General features: G+C 39.8%; 2 protein-coding genes across 3 annotated transcripts; both read right to left on the minus strand.

Moving 5' to 3' along the window:
- Nucleotides 1-66: 66 nt before the first annotated feature.
- misp3 (MISP family member 3) lies at nucleotides 67-15,541 on the minus strand. 2 transcript variants are annotated; one of them, XM_085162851.1, is made up of 4 exons: nucleotides 14,805-15,541; nucleotides 5,484-7,935; nucleotides 3,594-3,667; nucleotides 67-2,134 (listed from the first exon to the last, which is right to left on the minus strand). In XM_085162851.1, the coding sequence occupies exons 2-4, from the start codon at nucleotides 7,867-7,869 to the stop codon at nucleotides 2,045-2,047; spliced, it is 2,550 nt and encodes an 849-aa protein (XP_085018977.1). In that variant the 5' UTR covers nucleotides 7,870-7,935; nucleotides 14,805-15,541; the 3' UTR covers nucleotides 67-2,044. The 2 variants fall into 2 exon arrangements, with proteins under 2 accessions (XP_085018977.1, XP_085018978.1); XM_085162852.1 differs by having other exon boundaries at nucleotides 14,792-15,541.
- A 113-nt stretch (nucleotides 15,542-15,654) lies between these two features.
- On the minus strand, nucleotides 15,655-17,166 carry LOC146516731 (uncharacterized). Its single transcript, XM_085162900.1, has one exon. The coding sequence runs from the start codon at nucleotides 17,149-17,151 to the stop codon at nucleotides 16,471-16,473; it is 681 nt and encodes a 226-aa protein (XP_085019026.1). The 5' UTR covers nucleotides 17,152-17,166; the 3' UTR covers nucleotides 15,655-16,470.
- Between the last annotated feature and the right edge of the window lie 5,387 nt (nucleotides 17,167-22,553).

Below are 22,553 nucleotides of genomic sequence, written 5' to 3' on the forward strand. Positions count from 1 at the left end.
ATAATGAGGGTAATGTGGGAAAGAAAATCGCCTTTTAAATGAATGGAAAAGTCCAAGCATTCCTATAATACAGGTAAATTCTTAAAACTGCAGCTAACCGTGACACTTTACCAGTTAATCCCTTTAATTTGAACAAGTTTTGTATGAAATACAGACTAATTTACATGCACATGTAGAACAATGAAAACCTGTATTTGAGCATGTATTTGAGTATTTTTCTTTCCACTGTTCTCTCATCAGTGAATGAGTTTCATGTCATAATTCAGCTCACAAACTCACAACTTTCTACTTTTTTGCCCTTGAATTCAGCTTCCACTACTTATTCATGAATAGTAACAAGAAAAATAATATGCAAGAGTGAGATATTTGGTGCAATAAAATAGATTGCTGGAGGAATGTCGTAGATATTTTTACCTGTGGCCTAAGGGTAATTTTGGCCTTAAAATTTCTGATGTCTGGACTTACATCTGTGTAGTACGTGCTCTGTTTGATGTATTTCTGAGTGTTTAAAGGCTCATTAAGGGCTCAGCATACCTTAATAACTCAGTGTTGAGGTTTGTTAGTGCCAAATATTTGCTTTTGTAAACTGAATGACTTTTATCCTATGTAAAGAGTGAACAAAGCACCAAGGTTGTCGCTGTATACCTGTATTGACAATAACTGTGAGATTTGACAGCTGGGATTCAGACCCAGGCTACATGTCCCTTCACTTGTATCTTCAGTGCCATGAGATGATAAAGGACAATGACAATAATATCATTAAAGTCAAACCGGGACACAATAATCACAAAATGACATTCTGATATTACAACAGCCCCATTCAAAACACAACATAGTGTTGAAATTAGCACTCTGTTGGTTTGCAAGCACAGTGGGGCCTGGGGTCCAGGTAGACTTATTGTTTCAGTCCACCTCTGACGCAGATCACTGGTCTATGCACACTAAATGTTTTAGTTAGCAATTTACTAGGAACCCCCTGGGTATGTAATCAAATACTATAAACCTGTTGCAAATTATCACTGAGAGGTGCTAATTTATATCACTTGCATATTTTCAATCAAGGATTCAATTAAAAAAGATAAAAAGGAAATTAAAATCAATCCCATAAAAACAGAAAACTTGAGCACATTAAAACCAAGGAGGTACAACTTGACCTGAAATCTAAATTCAGAATAGCAGTTTGCACTCTTCGGTTACATAATATTTTATCAGTACTTTGAACTCGTCAAGGGTCGAGAGAATGATTAAGCTCCAGTGTTCTGAAGGGTATTGGATGACCATGGTAGAACTGGAAAATTCTGTTCTCAGCAAAAAAATTCCAGTAAATCCTGAGTTCCCAGTAGAGTGGCCATGTAGATTAGCTCAAGATTGGTCATTGCAAATATATTGCTGAAGTAATCATTTTATAATGCAATCAAATATCACTGGTCTCTAACTGCAATCTTCAAAATGGCCAAAGAGTTCAATAAAAAAAACCCAACAACATTCTGACAGAGACAATAAAAAGTCAGGAGACTGAGCTAGGCAAAGATTTAGGCAAAGGTTTATTACATGGCTGTTGTATCAGATTGCATAATGTGTTTACATGTGTGATAAACTAAATTATTTCCTCTATGTAGATATTGTTAAGCACATAAGACTCTTGATGACACATTGTTTTTTCAAAACATAAGAAATCCACAGATGAAGGAGTTCCTGATTGTTTGAAAATCTCCTAAATTCTTCTTTTCTCCCACATATTATTTTTATTTTTATTGTCTTTTTACATTCATTAGTCTTAAGGGTTTTCAGCACCTGAAGCAGGCCAAGAGCTTATCTACTTATAGGTGCCCCACGCTCTCCATTCACATCTCTTCTTTGCTGAAGGACTCTTCCGGGGTTTTTTTAGTCCACCACAAATCATGTTCCTTGCTCCCAATACTCCCGACCCCTTTTCTAGCCTCAATCCCTGACCTCTTTCTCACTCCACGTTCCCTCCTTCTTCCTCTTCATCGTTGTTCCTTATTCCCGTCTGCAGGTCTCTGTAAAGAGACCTTTCTCAGTCTCAGTCCTTGTTGTGTCCATTGATCAGACCTGATTCCCAGCGCAGCACTAGAGGAGACTTCTGTCTAGGGGTACGAGGACTCTGGGGGAGCTGAATGAAAAGGAGAACAAAAAGTGAACAGGAGTAAGTGGTGATTGCATGGTAAAAGAAGAGGCAGGCAGTAAGTTGGGAGAGAAGGAGCAGAAAAAGAAAGAGAATTCAAAAGTATGTTGGAGTGGGAGACCAAAAAGCCAACATGGGGGGAGCAAAAAGAAAAGAAAGGGATGAATTTGCTTCCTCTTGAGGACATATCTTTGGATGAGCATCATTAGCTCTGTAAGTCAAAGGGAGGTTAATGCGACTGTGATCCAAGGCCATGTTCTGTATGACTAAGTCAACAAGTGAGGCCAATTTGCCCTGCAATGCTTCATGTATCCCTGAACTTTAATCAGGAACTAGGTCTGTGCACAGATAATCAACCAGCAGAGAGAGAAAGAGAGGGAGGGGCTATGAGGAAGTGAGAGGAAAGAGGGCAAAACGCTGCTAATGTCAAACTGAACCATGCAGCTAAACCCCAGCACATCAATGCCAAACTGAATTAAACAGCTCAAGCCACAAAGCAGCACTCCGCTTTAATCAGAGATACTAGAGTATCAAAGAGATGCAAGACCCACAAGGAAGGTAACACAAATCAGTGGGATTGTCAATTGACTTTCCTCTTTGCCTGCTCAAGTGTGCGCACATGCACACACTCTACAGACACGTTCCTTCCCTCTCTCTCTTGCTCTCTCTCAGTCTCAGGGCTGTTTGCCTTCATCCCTTATCTATAAAGATAAGAGCCTCACTGTGTGTTCAGCATGTTATCAGATATTTGCGTCCCATATTTGGTGCAAAAGAGATGCTGACATCCTCCCACAAGACTTTCTCCATTTGACACATTACAGTCCAGAGCAGTTTTAAACCGACAGATGCGTGACAAATTAAAGGAAAATGGGGAAAAGGGGAAGCTGTTAAGCTGTGGGAGGAATTTTGCTGGATTTATTTGACTCCATTTAGCCTCTCTGATGGAAATGATCACAGCTAATCAATAAAAATTTGTTTAAAGATATCTTAATTTATTTCCTGATTGGACATGTTGTAGCTGAGACCATTAGGACATTTTATGACTTTAATTCTTGTGCAATAAATTCCAAAATCCACTGACACTGGTCTCGTGGCACTCTGTTGACCAGCATCGTACAAGAACGCTCTATGTTGGATATTCCTTTAAATCACCTGCCTGAAAGCTCATCTTAATGCGACATTGCAAGTCAAATGTAGAGCTAACAAAGCATCATTATTTTGGAACCTGATATCTTCTTGTCTGCATTCCAGGGAGACTCAGGTTGGCGATTTGCCTACATTTTCATGTCCTATGCCAAGTGTACTAGACGGGTGAGGTTGGCACGTTAAAATTTAGAGTCGAAAGTACTTAATAAAACTCACTGCGAAGTTTTATTAAGTACCACATGGTAAAATTTATACAAACTCAAATCAATAGTGTGACGGATGAGCTGTAACACTGACATACCTCTGGCCGGTTAATCTTCTCGTCTTCAGCCTGGACCGGGGGCCACACAAATGACTTGCTGACTGACAGGCGTGCTGGAAGAGAAGAGAAAAGCAGATGAAGAAAGAACAGCAGGGAGGGAGAAGTGCCCCTGTGATGTTGTTTGAGCACCGCAGTGTGAACACTGAATCAAATTAAGATTGAACATCGTGAGGCAGCAGAGAGAAATGAGAAGAGACAGAGGATTGCACAGGGAACAGACGGAAAGAAATCTGTACATGAACGTGGAGAAACAGAAGCTAAAAGCAGGCAGCGGTAATTAAGAAACAGAAGGGCAATAAAGCCTGATGTGTAAAGCAATATGCAGCTGCACTTTGCATGACCTTCAGTTACTGTCTGGCGTGCTTTGTGGGCACACCCTGGTCAGTTTATGTCACTCATTGTTAAACCAACAATGTTTTAACTCATTCATTCTGACGTAATCACAAATCAGCCTTCATGGCAACACAGACAAAAAGACACACTGAAACATACTGTAGAGCAAAGCCTCCCAGCCTCCCTTTTTTTTCTGATGTATCACAACCAAGCACTCTTTCAAAATGCATCAAATGTTTGTAATTTGAATTATTTAGCACTGTTTTTATAAATCTCTACTTGTGTTATTCATATTTTTATTCTTGGACTCTGCTGGAGTAGCTTTGTGTCATTCACAGTTCAAAATAATCCTTATTCTCTATCTTAATCTTTGCCCCAACAGAAGGTTTGAGCCTTCTGTTAGCAGGGCGATGCTCACTGCCAGGGCTGGTTTTGAAATGACCATATAACAGTATCCTGTTTTTAACATCATGCAGAGCTGGAGAAGGAAAAACAGAAGTTTGAAATCAAGCGTTCAGAGGAGCCTGAAATTTTGGCTCAGGTGGAAAAGCTTTAAGCTAACCTTAGCTTTCATCTTAGCTAAAGCTATAAGCTAACATTACTAACTCAAACTGTGTTTAATATGAATATCCACCAATCTAATAGTATAGATGTATGTTACAGACATATATATAGCTCAAAACTAAACTCTCTACTGAAACCCATATCTTTAAAAATAATATAAAAATATAAATATCTATAAACATATAAATATATGTTTCACCTTTATTGTAACTGTATTGATTTCAGCTATTTATCTGTAGTTAACTTGGCTATTTAGCAGTTGTTTTTCTCCCTTTATTTAAGCTCACTAACTTATTATTTAAACTATTTAGCCCATTTTCTTAGCTGACTATTTAAACCAAGCATATAAAGATCCCTGGATTGCTGACACAATAGCAAGTACCCCACCTGGAAATCACTACTGTATAATACAGGCAAAGAAAATTTCCCAGAGATACACTATAGGCAGCAATAGTCTACACACACGCACACACATGCACAAACTCTGTATCAAATTATATCCACTTTTTGAATGCTGATTTCGGACTTAATTCCCAGATTGGACTCTTTCAGCCAGCTCCTTTCTTCCCTGACACAATAGCGTTGAAATATGAGGCAGGTTTTTCCCTGCCTCAGCTTTTCACAATTAATATGACAGGTTAGGTGCTACATTTTTTGTTGAGTTACAGAATTTTATTTTCTGGCTGGCCAGCTTATGGGCTCCAGTGCAAAGTTATTGCTCATAATAGCTAACAGTAGATTCGAAAGCTGTTTTGAGGTTTTGCACTGACCATAAGGAAAATGAAATAATGTGCTCACTGAGCTGTTTCAGGGGGTTTTCATCATCTAGCCGCGGATATAAAAATGACACACACACCCACGCTCAACCAGTCATACACACACACCAGCCTATGTGAGCTGGCGGGCACAAACAGCATCAATTACACCCTTACACACATGCTCACCCAGAGACCAACACAGGCCTACACTAACCTGCTGAGGGTCCAGTTTCTCCTTTGGATGATGACCCAGGTGCGTCAGCAACGGTCAGTCCGTTTAATGACAGCACAGGACTCTTTAACTCCATGCTGACTGGCCTTCCTCCCTCTCTTTCTCCCCCTCCTTGTCCTTGTGTACCACCAACACCACCACTGCCCCCATACAGACTAATCCTCTGCTTGCGAAGCTCCTTCTCCCTCTTCTGGGCCTCCTGGATATCCTCCTTCACTTTCACTAAATTATTTGAAGAGCGCAGCTTGAAAAAGGGGTTCTCCTTGGGTACTAAATCCTCCACCTCCTCCTTTTCTTGTCTTTTTTCTGTTACTTTTTCATTCCCTCCTTTCTGTGACAATAAGATGTAAGGACTTCCAGAGTCGACAACAGTAATACCCTCTAATTTGTCTTGGTGTTTCTTCTGTGTTGTGTTCTTCAGGTTGTTCTCTAAGATTATGACTTGCCGACTTGTCCCCTGTGAGATACCCGGTCCTTGAAGACTGTTTTTGGTTACACTCCATCCTATGGGAGAGTTTGGGGTCTGTGTCGGGCTAAGAACATCCAAACTGTGTCTCTTCTCGACACGTGTGTCTTCTGTGGTGGACACCTGTGATGAGATGTCTTCCTGCTTCTTGGGAGTTGAACCATTGCTTACAGAAGAAACCGATGGGGCCCTGCGACTGGTTGAGGCTGTAAAAGTTGAGTCACTGGGTGTCTGAAAGGTCTCATAGATCTGTTTCTTCTCCCTTATTTGTCGGACTGTGCCTTTATCATAAAAACCTGGAATTTTCCCAAGCTTGACCAGATCCTGCTCCCTCTGGGTCTCCGTTTGAATTTCATACAGCATCTTTTTGCCAGCAAACTCTCTATCTTTGTCCTGACACCACTCAGTCTTCACAGCTACTGAATTGGAAAGAACAGTTTTTCTTAAGGGAACCTCTACATACTCTGGAGTGATGTGTAGATTTGGAAGCCCTCTGGATCTTCTCAGGCTATGTTCCCGCTCTATAGACCTTCGGATCTCCCTCTCAATGGGAGTCTCTCTGGATACAGTTGATGGAGAGCTCTCCAAAGTGTTGGACGGGGAGAAATCAGCTGATACTCCACTGTCACTCTGGCTATCGTCACATGAGTCATTCTCCATCCTGGTGTGGTTGCTGTGCTTCAGAGACACACCACAGCTATATTTTTCTATCTCCGGCTCTTGTATTTGGACTGTTTGTGAATATCTTAACAGTCCCCCGCTGTGTTGCTGCCCAGCTGGCTTGTTCCTTTTAAGTCCGCTCTCTTTCTGCCCTTCCTCCCCACCTGTTTGCTCATTTTCTCCCTCTGTTCTTTCCCCCGCCCTGCTGTGCCTTTCTCTCACAGCAACAACGCAAGCAAAGCCTGTAGCAGAAGCAGCCCCACCTGGATTGGACGGCTCCATGGCAACGGTCGACAAAGGTGGAGATCCCTGGCCAGGCACCTGTTGTCCTGCTTCCTGGTTTACACCTCTGAGGGCAGGTTCACGTTGGTTCTTTAACAACAGCCCCTCCTGGTGTTTATCTGAGGGTTTTGCATGGAAAGCTGAGTCTGACTCTTGATTAGTGGAAGCTAAATGTAAAGGTTGGAAAGACTTGCTGTTGATATTTAATGTGTTCAGTTCCATAATAGCAATGCCCACTTCCTCTTCTTCCTCACTTTCATCTGCAAAAGGAGGGGAACTCACAGTATGCGCGTCATCTGTAATGTTAATGCCAGAGGGAGAAGGGTGAGCAGGTCGTAACACATTATTTTCCACTATACCGGTACTTATTACATCTGTTACAGATGGTTTATATGTCTTCTGATCAGCTGGTTTAGTCATCTGAGATGCCTTTAACCATTCTTGACTATTCTGGCTATCCAAAGAAGTAATGTCTTCTGTTGGGTCTGAAATGACATCAACATCACTGATACACTCTGCCACCTCACCCTCAGGGCTGGAAAAGCCCTCTTTGTCACAGTTTACTCCTGCTGATAAGGCACCCAAGGAAGGTGTAGGCGGGAAAACTTCCTCGCATAACTCAACTTCAGGTTCCTCTTGAGTCTTTAGTCCTCCCGATAGGTTTTTAGGAACTTGCTCTGATCCCATCACTGCTTCCTCTGTCTCCCTTATTCTCGCAGCTTCTTCATTTTCCATTTTAGTCGCATCAGCTGTTTTGATTTTTGAGATAGTCTCTTTCTCCCACTGAGTATTGACCTGAGCATCAGGCTCCAGGATGTCTATATCCTCCTCCGGTTCTGCCTTGGGGGCCTTTAAGCCTTTCAGAGGGAAGTTGTCACCCCTCGCCCAAGACTCATTGACCGACTCGTCAAGTAAGTTGACAGGGCACTGCTCCTGCCAGGCCGTGGCTCTTGTTGCCATGGTGACAGGTCTGCTGATGTAGAAGTGTTTGGAGCAGTCAGGTTGTTTGGCCTCCAGCCAGTCAGTCTGAATGAAAGCAAAAGAGCACAGATGGAGGAGAGGGGAATGGCAGAGTGATTAACATTGTTTAGCATTGTTTATTTTATACACTAATATTTTAGAGCATTTCAAACAACTCGTTCATTTTACTGCTGCAATGAATCATTGTCTATTTTCACTGTGGGAAACGTTGAGGGCTATACTGACATGTTTTCATTTGTATTTTCATAACTCTTTCAATCTCTGTTGAAATACTACAGCGAACAGACAAGAAAGAACATTTTTAAATAATTGTTAAGAGGGAAAAAACATGTTAGGACACTTGGCATTTGCATAGCAGGATTTGTTGTTTTTAAAAGATAATGTCAGCTTCTGTTTCCCTTTCAGCTCTCAGAGATTTTAAAAAATAATGGTATAAAGGGTTTTTTAAAAAATAAATATATGTTCATTATTATGCAAGTGGGAAACAAATGAAAGGAAAAATGGAATATACTTGAAGTGATGACATCTAAAAACAGGCCATATGAGTATGAAAATGAGGATGAATCAGAGGACGCTGCAGTCCTCAGAACTCATTGCACTCATCTGTATGGGCTCAAATTGTGGTCATAAATATTTTGTACTTGTAAATCAGTTTTGTACTTGTAAATCAGGATTTGTATGTGTAAAAATTATTTGTGTGTGTGTAAAAAAGATTTGTGTGTGTAAAACGAATTTGTGTGTGTGTAAAAAAGATTTGTGTGTGTAAAAAGAATTTGTGTGTGTGTAAAAAAGATTTGTGTGTGGACTTAGCCAAAAAACTACGTGAGAAACTCTGCACTCAAGTTTCAAGTTACAAGTACGAATTTTGACCCGATTTTTCTTCCTTTCATCTGATTGGTCAATGTCATGTCAATCACAAATTTAACTATCCAATCAGAGAACAGATGGGTTTGGCTGTCGGAGGGGCACTTTTTTGAACTGCGAGTCCTTGAAGGCAGTGTTGCCAACTTAGCTACTTTGTCGCTATATTTAGCGAGTTTTCAGACCCCCTAGCAACTTTTTACTAAAAAAAGTCGCTAAAAAAAGACGTGAAAGCGCATATCGCTTTTACTCTCAACAAGCAGCAGGTGCTGTAACGCAGTCAGTTCTTCTTTTACTCTTATGCTGTTTTGTGGATCAGGTTTAAAACTACTTATAAACACACACACACACACAAAGTAACTCCACCAGAGTGCCTATTTCGGGTCACTTTTGCCGGTCCAAGCCCGGGTAAAGGAGCAGGGTTGGAATTGTGACATTACAAAAAACAATAATTGCTAAAAGAAATTTAATTTGTAGTTTTAAATAAATTCTAAATGCATTTAGGACGTTTTTTGCTCACTTTATGTCTCGTCCACGATGTTATTTCTCTCTCCAGCAGCGTAGGTTACAATAACATTAGCATGACCAATTATGCAAATTAGGTGATGACGTCATTTAGCGACTTCTAGCGACTTTTAGGACAACCAATAGCGATTTTCCTTACTGAGGAGTTGGCAACACTGCTTGAAGGGTACAGTTTGAAGCTGGAGGATCTCTATATAAATATCCGATAGAAGCTAGGTCCCCTAACTTTCAACAGATGTTGAAATGATAAAGTTGTGGTATATCAGTGGTTAGAAATACCATTATTAGTTTAGGATTAGTTTAACACAACGTCAGGGCTGACCCAGGACCACTGCTGTGAGTCACAGTGCGCAGCATAACGGTCCTTTCACATCAGACGCAGCATGTGCTGCTAATGCTAACTGCTAACTAAAAGCCAAGGATCCAGAAGTTGTTGCGCTGGCTGCTAGGGTTGCCAACCGTCCCTTAAAAAACGGAATCGTCCTGTATTTAGAAACAAAAGTACACGTCCCGTATTGAGCTGAAAAGGGACGCACTTTGTCCCGTAATACAGTGAGAATCAAAAGTAGTCTATAAGTTTTAATGTAATTAACGCTTTGTTTAAAAACATAATTCCCAGCCCCTCTCCTGCTTTGTGACCAATGAGCTGACAGCACACTTATGACAATTTGAGTATGACAATTCAGATTACCGCTCATCTCATTGGTTGAGGAAAGGTCGCTTGCGGAGAAAATACCGGAAGACAACAGATGACCACAACAAAAAGCATGGCCAACAGGGAAACAAACGCCGACACTGCGGTGCAAGTCTCAGACGACAGTACACCTGAAGCTGGGCAAACACTGTGCGATTTTCAAACTGCACGATTGGCTCGCATGGGTTATAAGTTCGTAGGTCACGATGCAGGGTCTCACACTATACCGCCCGATGCTCTGATGCGACCTGAGTCACACTGTGCCTCCATAAAATGAAGGTTATAACAGAAAATCTGTCGCTCGCTCTCCCTCTCTGTCTTTCACTCACACAGACACACACCGCCATCAACTTTGCTAAATTACTAATGACAAACATGATCAGGCAGCTGTGATTGAGCAGCAATGTAAATCCAACTATTTTCACGGTTGTTGTGGTCGTGATAATTTGGTGATGCCACATCGAAAAGGCTCGGATGAGCTTTCCAAAGTTCTACAAGTTGTGCCTCCATCGCTTGTGTCCAGATCACACGCTGCACAGCCGTGCTGCTCCGTCTTTTTCACCGACGTTTACGTGTTTGCGCGTGAGCAGTGTGAGCGGCTGCGGTGACACCCTCACGAGCGATTAATGATCGGGAGCTGGTCGTGAGGTGTTAATCGCTTCTCGTTACCCCACGTATACTACACGATGCACGATGAAGGCCAAAATCCGGCCGATCACCAAATCGGTCGCACGACTCAAAAATCAGCTCAAAATGGGCCACAAATTGCACAGTGTAAGCCCAGCATTAGACCAGCAATGTTTGTTCCTCTCAGAGAAAGAAAAAAAGGCTGCAAAAGTACAGGGAAGAATGGGAAAAGGAAAACACCTGGCTGGAAAAGTGCACCAACACCTATAAAGCGCATTGCACTGTGTGCCGGCGCACTTTTTCCATAGGCATGCTTCTAATGGTGGGCACATGAAGAACATGAGGGGCGTGAAAGCTCGGGGAACCCTTAACCAATTTTTGTCCACCAGACCACGGCAGAAGCAGATATGGTATGTAAACACTGGTTTGTTTGTTTTTAAACCTTAACCATTTTAACCATTTTAACCTTAACCTCTGGTTAAGGTTAAAATGGGCATGTGCAGTGAATATCAGCGCTATGTGGCCAGAAGTGTGATAATATAATTTATTTTGTGTAATAAACAACTGCAAGGATATATGATTACAACAAATAGATGAGTAATACATAAAAGTAATACAAAGATGAATAATGATGATGAGTTATGATGCGTAATCATGGGAACAAGTGGGTTTACAAACGGGAGCAAAAGCTGAAATAATGCCTCTACTGAAGCCAATTGCAATAAATGCACTAAATGTGCACTGTTACAAGAATATTTTTCTTTCTATTGTTTTCTATTAATTTATATAATTTTAAGTTAAGCAGGACAGAGTTCTTTTAAAGAAAGATTTACTTTTATTCTCAAAAGTTAAGCATGACAGGTTTCTGTTTAAGAAAGAGACCTGTTTTATTGTGTTAATGTTGTCATTTTGAGCTAAAAATAAATGGCTAAATGATTTTTGTTTCCCATGTGTTGATATCACAAAGAATACGCATCTACTTAAATCAAATTCAAGTCAAATGGTTAAAAAAATTATTTCACACACAAAAAAAAAAGGGCTAAAAAATTCACCACACTGGGAAGGGTGAAGACAACTGGGTCGCCCGGCCCTGGCCACGAGGTGTCCCTTATTTATTTCTCAGGGAGTTGGCAACCCTACTGGCTGCAGCTCTGCAGCAGCTCTACCTGTACTAAATGCACCTGCTCCTTGTCATTTCTATCTCTGACTTTTTGTCCTCTACAAGAGTCTCTGGTTTTTTTGCTGGTTCTTCAAATGTTCAATAAAAACATGTATGCTAATTCATAACAAAGGAAAGCTTTGTAAGTATCCCCACTAGTGAAGACTGTCATTTCCACAACACTGCCCCCCGGAGGTTCGCAGCGCTGTTGAAAAGGTTCAGGAGGTCCCTGTATTAAGCAGGTAAACCTGTGACACAAAAATCACAAAACTCAGACCACCACAGACTGTTTTCCTTCGTGGTGATGAAGGAAAACGCTGGGCTGGCATGTAAAAGGACATTTATTCCCTTCAAGGACCTGCAGTTCAAAAAAGCACCCCTCCGACAGCCAAACCCATCTGTTCTCTGATTGGATAGTTACATTTGTGATTGACATGACATTGACCAATCAGTTCAAAGGAAGAAAAATCGGGTCAAAATTCGTACTTGTAACTTGAAACTTGAGTGCAGACTTTCTCACAGATTTTTTGGCTATGTCCACACACAAATCTTTTTTACACACACACAAATTCTTTTTACACATACAAATCCTGATTTACAAGTACAAAATATTTATGATCACAATTTGAGCCCATACATCTGCTCTCAGATTTATAGTTTTGCACAACGAATAATAAATGAAGACCATCTTTATATCATTTATGTCCACTGGAAGTTTTTATTGTATGAATCCAGACATCTGAGCAAAGATCACTAAAGCTGTTCTGGGGCGCATGGCGGACCAGTATCTCTTTTAATTTGTTACTGTCTTCTGTATATGCTTAAATAACTGTGTTGGATTAGAGCACTGCAAATCCAGTTAAAGTGTACTGCATTCCTTTGCTCTCTCTTTAACGGCAGCTTTAGTGCGCTTATGTTATTATATGACACGCAGGGGGTTTATAAAGCTGTGCCTGACTTTGGCTGTAAGGTGGCAACTACTCTGCTCCATGTGCAGAGCCTAACTAAAGTTTTCTGCTGAGCACACCTTTTCTTTAATCAGCTTACAGGCTGGGAAATGGCTCAGTAACACACACACACACACACACACACACACACACACACACACACACACACACACACACACACACACACACACACACACACACACACACATGCAGACAATAGGATTGTCTGCAGGATATACTGACTAAAGTGGAGTCCAACTCATCCAATATCTCTTTTTCTTTAATACACACTCCTGTATTTCAAGCTTGCCCTGAATCAGTATTATTGCTTTTTCTTTTTCTTTCTTTCTTTCTTTCTTTCTTTCTTTCTTTCTTTCTTTCTTTCTTTCTGTCTTTATTTCTTTCCCTCTCTCTCTCTCTCTCTCACACACACACACACACACACACACACACACACACACACACACACACACACACACACACTTCTAAGCCATTCTGACAAGGCTGGACTCCAACTGTGACTGATCATTAGGGGAATGTAGACCACAGCACTGGGGATCAATGGTCTTTGATGAACTGGGACAGACGGACAAATGAGGTACACCCCCTTCGTGTACAGATTATAAAGAGTGACAGCATGACACGGTGGGAAGAATGGGGATTGCTGTGGCATACTGGCTGAACATGAGGATGCAACAGCAGAACAATGTAGCCTAGTGCGGGTAAATTAGGATGAGATCAGGGAGAGGAAACAGTGAGATATGAGAGATAAGACAGAAACTGGTTTGGGAAGCCAATCTCCAGCTGCGTTTGATGTATCTGGGCTAACATTATTATCAGCTTCCAGCTAAGACACACATACTAACTCAAGGTTTATTTCTTGTTTCCGAAATGTAAAAAGATTTCAAGCCAGAACATTATTTGTTTTGTTTCCTATACCAGTTTAATAAGCAGCTTATTAGCGTGTTCACTGAATGCCCTATTCAGTGCCCATTATGAAATGTACCCTGGCTGACGTTAGACCGGGTGTTTTGTAATGAGGGGGCAGTGAGATTTGGGTAACTGGCATTCCCACGGCGTTATTACTGTGCCTAAATGAGCAATAACCTCAGTCATTAACTCAGTTTATGCATGCTGCTTTTTAACTGATCAGACACAGAAACACAGGCTCAGCTGTCACCTGCACACATGACTCTACCACCTTTGTTATGGAATAACTGACAGAGACTCGTGAAATTCATAAAGTCAGAATAATAAATCGCTTACTAACGGAGAGTTCCCAACACTAAGCTTCATTGTGAAATTGAGCATGAAAAGGAACATTTTGCCACAGCGAGAAAGCAATTTGTTATAATGGTTTAAACTTTGTTGCAAAACACAGCTTAAATAGTTTTATGCACCGCCAACGTCCACTGATTTTGTTAAAACTCCAGCTGAATACCAGAAAGCTTGAACAACTAATACGATCAGCCTCCAACGCTACGGTAGTAAAACAAGCTGCTCATTCATTCTGGGGCACGTTGATGTAATCTAACTACTCTAAGCATAAACTCTGACAATTGATTATTGGATTCTTTTTTTATTTTCAGAGGAATCTGGCAGAATTTAACCAAAGGTAAGGTTGCAGATTAAACTTAATTACATAACAGACTTATGTTTTGTTCATTATATCCACAAAGGCTCTTGCATTATCAAAAGAACAGAATAATCATTATCATCATTGGAAAAAAACATCTGTGTCAGCTCAAACAAATAAACCTCCTTTTCGTGGTCAGCAGTGTCCTAAAACTGTTTAAGATCTAACGACTTTAGACAAAAAAATTGAAATGAATTTGAATAAATGCAGCCAAATTCATCCCTAGTGTTGTTGCTGTCTAATAGTTGCTGACTATGTTCTTTTAACATTTTCCAGGCATAAGTGTCATATTTGAGAAATTGATCCCAATAGGCTCAGCTGCTCCAAACGTCTGTACTACGCTTGTTTGTTTTTTCCCAGTGGTAATTACTTACCCTAGAAAATATTTCATGTATGTATTTAGAGCAGTTTCCTACTCAACAAGAACGAACTGAATATACAGCTACACATACCTGTTGCACATACCTGTCTTGAAGATGCCCTCCAAATGATAGATTCCTGTGTAATACACACTTGTCTTGCTTCAATTCACTGATGTGTAATCAGCAGAACAGGACTCTGTCTGCTCTCGGCTCTCACAATGCCTCAGAGCCCGGCTCTCCTCGTTTGTGCACACCAACACCATCAGTCCAACAATTGTGCACGCCCACATTTGCATTTCATTCACCCACAATCACTAATACGTGGACAAATATGCATGAGAGTCTGCTCAAACACATGCTCCAGGCTTACTCTGCTGTCATGGATTTGAAAATATGTAGTAATAATCCTATTGGACTGGATTGGAGTTGGATCGCATTTAAGACAATACTGTTAAGCTATTAGCTAGCAAGAGTAGGCTTGGTTAGCCTTATGAATAAATAGACATACATTTCATTCAGTTTATATAATGCCAAATCACAACAAGAGTGGCCTCAAGGTAAAGATCCTACTAAAACTAATCTTTATCATTCCATGATGCTCATCGCTGCGTTTGTCACCTACTGAAGTTCAGGGTGTGGCTGCTAGGCTGGGGTCAGCATTCACTGAGCTTTATTATTGCTCTGGATTCTTGGCTGGCTTAGCGTTAGCATGCTATCTGTGCAGATGCTTGCAAAGAGCTGAAGTTGTGTTAGGAGGATAATGCACATGTTTGTATTCTGGTTTTCACTTTATCATCGCACTCTGATCTGTGCAATAAAAATAAAAGTACTGCCCATATCCATGCTACGGACTGCTCTGGGACATGAACTGAAATCAGCTAATTGTAGCACAAGTGCACCGATAAGCAGGACCGATAGGCAAGCAGACTAACACTGGGAACCGTTTCTTTATCGGTTTGCTTAAATGCAAACAAATGTCATGCAATCATTCTCTCAGTTTCCCTATTTTAGATGCTGATGGAGAAATTAATGCTACAGTTAGCACTGGGCATTATTCTGTTTGGGAATTTTAGGTGATAAAGCAATGCTATAGATGCTAAAAACCTATGTAGGTGTACTTCTCTCCTGAAACAAAACGGGGTCAGAATTGGTAAGGCAATCAATAAAGAACCAGATCAATATGCAGTATTGATTCTAATCAGTGGCAGAAACAATAACATTGGTACTGTATCAGTAAAAGTGCATCAATTCCTGTCCCTAGTCATAGGTCAGTTTAGCACAGGTTTCCACACTAGGTGGTGATGTTTTAAAAGATTTTTTTCCAGACCAAATAAGGTCATATTGTACTGTACGTACAAAAACTCTGAGGTTACTGGATTCAGCAATAGGGAATTTAATTGTGCATCAGTTTAACCTTTCATGAAAGAACATGAAGTGACAAGCTTGTTTTAGCACTTTGCAATCTTGACAACACACTAGTATACCCTCTAGATGCTCTAAATCACTTTACCTTTAGAAATCTAAAAGGAGCAAGATATATTCTTACAAAAGCTTTAATTGAGAGTTAATAGGCAATAAATGCAAAAACCAAGGTGTCCATAATAAAACAAATATTTAATCTACTCGAAACATCTCCCTCCAATGAAAAATATAACTGTTGTTTAAAGTATAACTTTTGATTAAGTTAAAAACATCCAGTCTGTAAGAAGCACTTACTAACACTGTAAGAGTAATTCCCTGAGTAACTGAGTATAATGTGCCAGTGTCCTTTATGCCTTTTGAGCCACTGTCTCCTCAGCCTGAGGAGCTGCTGCTGCTGTTGGTTGGTTCTCAGGCTGCTCTGGACAAAGCTCCTTGGTAGGATCCATCACAACAGGCTCAGGCAATTGATAACACTTCAGCTGAGCTCTGAACTCTTCCAGCTCTTTCTGCTCCACCTCTCTCCTTCTGCTCAGCAGGTACAAGTCCGTAGAAATCCTCCTGCTTGACTTCACAAGCCACCTCATTACCACACAGTCTGGGCAGGACGTGTGGAGGAAATACATGCTGAGGCTGAAACGACTCTGCACATCAAATGTAAAAGTGCTGCCTTCAGCTGAGATGTTGTACTGCAGGTATTGGCATTGATCACCAAAGCGGTTGATCTGGGTATAAGACAATGTTGAAGCTTTGCTGGAGTTGGAGAAGTACATCGTGATGCTGTCTCGACGTCTCAGAGCCTCCATAGATGGTGAGTGATTGAGACTGCCTGCGACTAGAGCCCAGCTGCCCTCAAAATGATGAGGAACCAGCTGATCCAGAGGGTGAACCAATCTTTCACAGACTGGAGGAGCTGCCTGGCTCCCACACATCAAGTGAATGTGAGAGTGAATGGGTGGATGACTGGACGTGTAAAGCGCTTTGGGGTCCCTAGGCGGGACTAGTAAAAGCGCTATACAAATACAGGCCATTTACCATTCTTCTTGGTGGTTGTTGTCTTACATTCATTATTAACTAGATTATTGTGATGAACAGTGTTTTAATTATTGCACCATGCTAATGAATGAACAAATGCACCAGATGGAGAAGATGTTTATTAACAGGATGTACTGTAGGAAGTACTGACGTTGGTGATCACTTCATTAATTTGACAGTAGTGCAAGAGGCACAAATTGTTACCGACAAAGTTAAATATTATATCCTCTGCTCATGTCTGTGACTTGCATGTGATCAAATCAATTTTTCTTTCTATTTTTTAGAAATATTACATATTGCCACACAAAAAGTTTGGTTAAAAATCAGATGGTTTCAGTGTAGCTGAACAGATTGGGCAGACGATCGATAGCCATAAGGCTATTGCAGAGACCTGGTTTTAAATCTGCCTGAGGCTATTTACTGCATGCCTTCCCCTGCTCTTTCTCCCAGCTTTCCTGTCTTATTTCCGTTGTCTTTTCTAAATCAAAGTTAAAAAGCTCCTTCAAAGATTATTCAAACACATGAAGTAGATTTAACTTTTTTTTTCAGCAGAGGTCATTAGAGACTCTAATATGCTGATGTAATACGTCACGTTTTTGTCACTGGTTCAGTCTTAACCATGCAGTATGTGAGGGATTCTCAGATCTTCATGATGTTAAAATGTTTTTGACGTTAAAACTTAAGAAGAAGAAGAAATTACCAAAAGTCAGATAAATATACAAATACAATGTTAATTCAATAGCCCCAAAATGTACAAGTATATTTTTTAAGTACAAGCATAAAATACCATTTGACAAAAGTTAGGTAAAGTAGAAATACCTCAACACTATACTTATAGAGCCTAAGTAAATACATCTGACATGAAAATAACTATGATTATTAAACTAGTTTGTAATAGTTTGACATGCTTACTTCAACTTGTAGCCTGTTAGCTTAGCTTAGCTTAAGAGGCAGGGACCAGTTAGCTTAACTCTGTCCAAAGGTTACAAATCCACATAACAGCTCTTCTCGAGCTTATTATATTTCTACTTGGTTGAATCTGCAATGCAACTTTAAAAACAGCAACAGTTTGAATGAAGTTGGAATGATCTGATTACTTATTAGCAGGGATTAATATATAGAGTCTTTGTTAGTTGGGTAGAAACAAAACCCCAGCCACATAATCCCAATTTAAACACTTATTTTTTAAAACATATCATTTTTTTGTACAGATTTAATTAACAAACTAAGTTATTTATTACTCTGGTTTGCACAGTTCCTTATTAAGCTACTAAACAGAGCTATGCTAGCTAGTGGGTTTCTTCTGTTTTTTCATGCTGAGCTATACTACTGCTTCATATTTACATAGTTTAGTTTAGTTTAGTTTTTTTTTTTTTTTTTGAAAGGCGATGGAGATTATACTGTGCCGTGGAGGTTAGTACGGTGGCCCTGAGAGGCCAAATGGACTGCAAGAAAACACCAGCAATAAGAAAAACGCTGCAAAAGCACACAAAACACAACGGAAATAGGAAAAACGACAACGGAAATAGGAAAAAAGAAAACAGAAATGTTTTAGGGAATCAGTTACAGGAACCAAAATATGCTAAGAATTGCGCTGGGAGACACTTAAAAGAAGTGGAGGATCCATCAGTTTTGTGGGGAAAGAAAAGATGAGAGGTAAGTGTGCTAGCCTAACCATTAGCCTAAAAATCCGTCATCAGTATTATATGAATCATGATCAAACACACCTACCATGTTTTGGGTTCCTGCAACTGGTCCGTCGGGTTATTGTCTCCCCAGAAACACTTCCTTTGTGCTTTTGGAAATCAGTTTTTTCCTATTTCCTTTTTTTTTCTTTCTTTTTTTCCCCTATTTCCGTTGTGTTTTGTGTGCTTTTGCAGCGTTTTTCTTATTGATGGTGTTTTCTTAAGTTGCAGTCCATTTGGCCTCTCAGGGTCACCATACTATGAAGCTCTCAATACCGCCAATCTAAATAACAACTGTTGAACAAAGCCTATATTTAAATTAGTAAAAAAAAAAAAAATAGAGCAAGCAATTACTGAGGTTATACTATGGTGAGCATCCATCATCTGTCCATATGTCTTCATCCAAGATGCGTTCACTGTTACGTCACATATGTTGTTTTACCAGCAATAACCTGTGAACTTATTGAAAAGAAGAAATTGTGAAATGTTGATTGTAGTGATGCAAGTAGATTGTTTCAAAGAGATTGATGTCTGTCTGTCAATGTGTATGATTAAATGAAGTCCAACAAGATGGAAGTTGAAGGTCCTTAGAGTGTTTTGTATAATATGTGTGAATCTCTGTGAGCAGCTTAAAAGACTCTGGAAAATGATGGGCATTCAAAAAAAACAAAAAAACAACAACAAACAACTGATAAAAGTTTAAACTTTCTGAAGAGACAAGCAAGGTAAACCTCTTCTTGTCAAGAGAGTCAAGTATCACTAGTTATAGCTGCTTATCCTTTAGAGGGTCAGAGGATAAAAAACAAATAAATACTCTTGAAATATTGTTATAGTCCACCTTGCATGCAAGAAGGCACCAGTGAAGGCTGCAAGTCCTGACATGTTTTTATATATGACCTTAAAACTGACTTTTTAAACTAATTTCTTCTTTTATTTGGGATACGTCAGCATTATTAGAAGAAAGTACAAAAGGGTAGTCAAACAAACTAAATAAACAGTCCAAAGAGTGATTTAGGAGTGGGGTTTCTGTTATAGTAGCAGAATTATGAGGAGCAAAAGAACATTTTTTATCTTGCAAATGCAAAAATACTACATTTGACAAAATAGCATTAAGTCAAGTTTTTCCCTCCCCAGGATAGAGCAAATCAACAGTCTTGACAGGCTGTGTAGGGGAAGGACTAGGTCAAACTGAAGTACCAGTCTAAATCAGAGACAGAAGTGCTACTTTCTGCTGTGAAACTGTAAGACAGATAATAGCACTTGTCATCTCACAGACATCAAACAGAGTGGTGGAAAACAGAGGAAACATGTCTGTGTGTGCAGAAATGATACTTTTAGGTGACAATTTCTCATTGAACTGTTTTATTGTTGCCCTTAATTTTTAGCTTTACTAATAATGCCACTGTTTTTTTTTTTTCAGTTTGATCAATATTTGCACTGCCATGTCCCGTCACACTGCCTTGTTTATCCTGGATTTAAGTAAGTACAGCTACAGATTGACAAAGTAAATAATTTTCATGTGTTCTTGGAATCTTGGGTGGAGGCGCAGCAACTGTGGGTTTTCTCAGAAGGGTTGGAGTTACAAATGGATAAATGAACATAGACTTCCAGAAAATAAAGTAACGTAATAAAGTAACACCTTGCCAGTCTCCTCTTACTAATCTTATATCCTTGATGATGTATAATTATTATAAACTATGGACACCAATCTTTGAACCTCTGGAAACTTTTTGTACCTTCATATAACATAATATTCCTTCAAAAAGGACAGTGGGTACCCATTAATTTACTTTATATTTTATATTATTAACATTATTTTTTCGTGCTACTGGAAATGGACTGGCATTAATTAAGCACTTTTTGTAGTCTTACTAAAAGCTTCATCTAATTCATATCCGTGCCTAAAGCTAATTTAGAATCACATATTCACCTCACATGGATGTTTTTGCATTGTGGGAAGAAATTGGAGCACCCGAGCAAGCCCATCAAGCAAGAGGAGAACAAAAGTCCTTAAAAGGTTCTGCAGCACGGTACCGCCATGCTGTTGATATACACTATATATGCAAAAATACTGGGCCACCTGCACATTACAGCTAAATGCAGCTAAACTACTTCCTCTTTACCAAGATGGCCTCCTATAAGATTTTGGAGTTTGGAATTTTTTTTGCCAGTTCATCTAGAAGAGCAGAAAATCCAGACAGTGTTGTTGGTTAGGGGTTTGATTTAAGAGTTATTTGTGCACCACACACATTCTTCCACACCAAACACATCCAACCATACTTTTATGGACAGAAACCAAGAGGCACAGACCAACCCCACTGTTAATATGGCCAAACGCTTTTGTACAGAGTACAAGACAGTTAAATAAAACTTTAACTTTTAGAAAAAAGGAAACTCTAAAACTGGGTAAGAGATTAAAATTGACATTTTACCTAATTTATTATTGTATTTTTATAAAATGTATCTGTTATGCATTGTTTTTGTATCTTTTTGGCTCTCAGAAAGTAGACTTTATAATTATTTTAAAATCCAACAATTAGCCCTACATCATTTATAAAGGCCTATTAAAAGGGGAAAATAGGAGAAAAAACATAATGTCTGTGTTTTATTCAGATTTAATTTGTCTGATTATCAGTACAAAACTGTTACTGCAGGTTATATTTTGTGTTTAATTAAATTAAATCTACAAATGATTTTGTCTTCCAATCGAAATTTAAAAACATTAAGAAATAAAAACATCACCATAGAAATTAAATGATTGAAAATGCTGATTTTTACTGTAAAACTTGAACCTGTTTGCAGTTTAAAGAGTTTCACTTTAATGCCATACAGAAACACCGATAAAGAGACATTTAAAAACATATTCATACAGTGCATCATCAATTTTATCTTGACAATCTCAAATTTGAGAACAAAAATAGGATAACTAATTAAAGATATCAAAAACTGCTTTGGCGATTTATGCAGATTTTCAACAATTATTTATCCACAAATTGATGTCGTCTCAAGCTTGTTGTTCACGTTCAGTCTGAGCGCTCTGGTCTTGACAAAGCTCCTTGGTAGGGTCCATCACAGCAGGTGGAAGCAGATTCAGGCACCTCGCCTGAACTCTGTATTCCTCCAGCTCTTCTGGCTCGGCCGCCCTTCTCTTGCTGAACAGAAGCAAGCGCTCTATTTTCTTTGACTCATTGTCAAATCGCATCACCAGGCAGTCTGAACAGGATGTGAAGAGGAAGGTCAGGGTGAGGTTCACCTGCTCTCTTTCATCAAAGTTCAACGTGCTGCCGTCCAGTGAGACGCTATGAGTCTTATGATGACACTCTCCACCGTAATAAACGCTGGGTGTATAGAAAACGTTCGAGGTGACATTAGTATTTGAGAAGTGAATGCTGCTGCTGTCTCTGAGTTTGAAGAACTTCAGGTGTGCTGGGTCGCTGAAACTGCCTGCAAGTAGAGCCCATCTGCCCTCCAGATGACGAGGATCCAGGTCATTTAAAGGCCTGACAAATTCTTCGCAGGTGAGAAGAGTCGAATAGCTCACAGGCATCAACCACAGGAGAATGACGGCACACGCAGCAAGCATGGTTATCTTTGTAGACACCTTTAGTGGTCACAGACTTGAGTTTCAATCTTGTATGCGACCAACAGTGCTGCTAAAAAAAGCCTGTCTTAGTTTATAATTAACCGCAAGTGACATAATACTGGAAATGTAA

This window comes from Neolamprologus multifasciatus, chromosome 6 (assembly GCF_963576455.1).
Source record: "Neolamprologus multifasciatus chromosome 6, fNeoMul1.2, whole genome shotgun sequence".
In the NCBI taxonomy this organism is placed as follows: Eukaryota; Metazoa; Chordata; class Actinopteri; order Cichliformes; family Cichlidae; genus Neolamprologus; species Neolamprologus multifasciatus.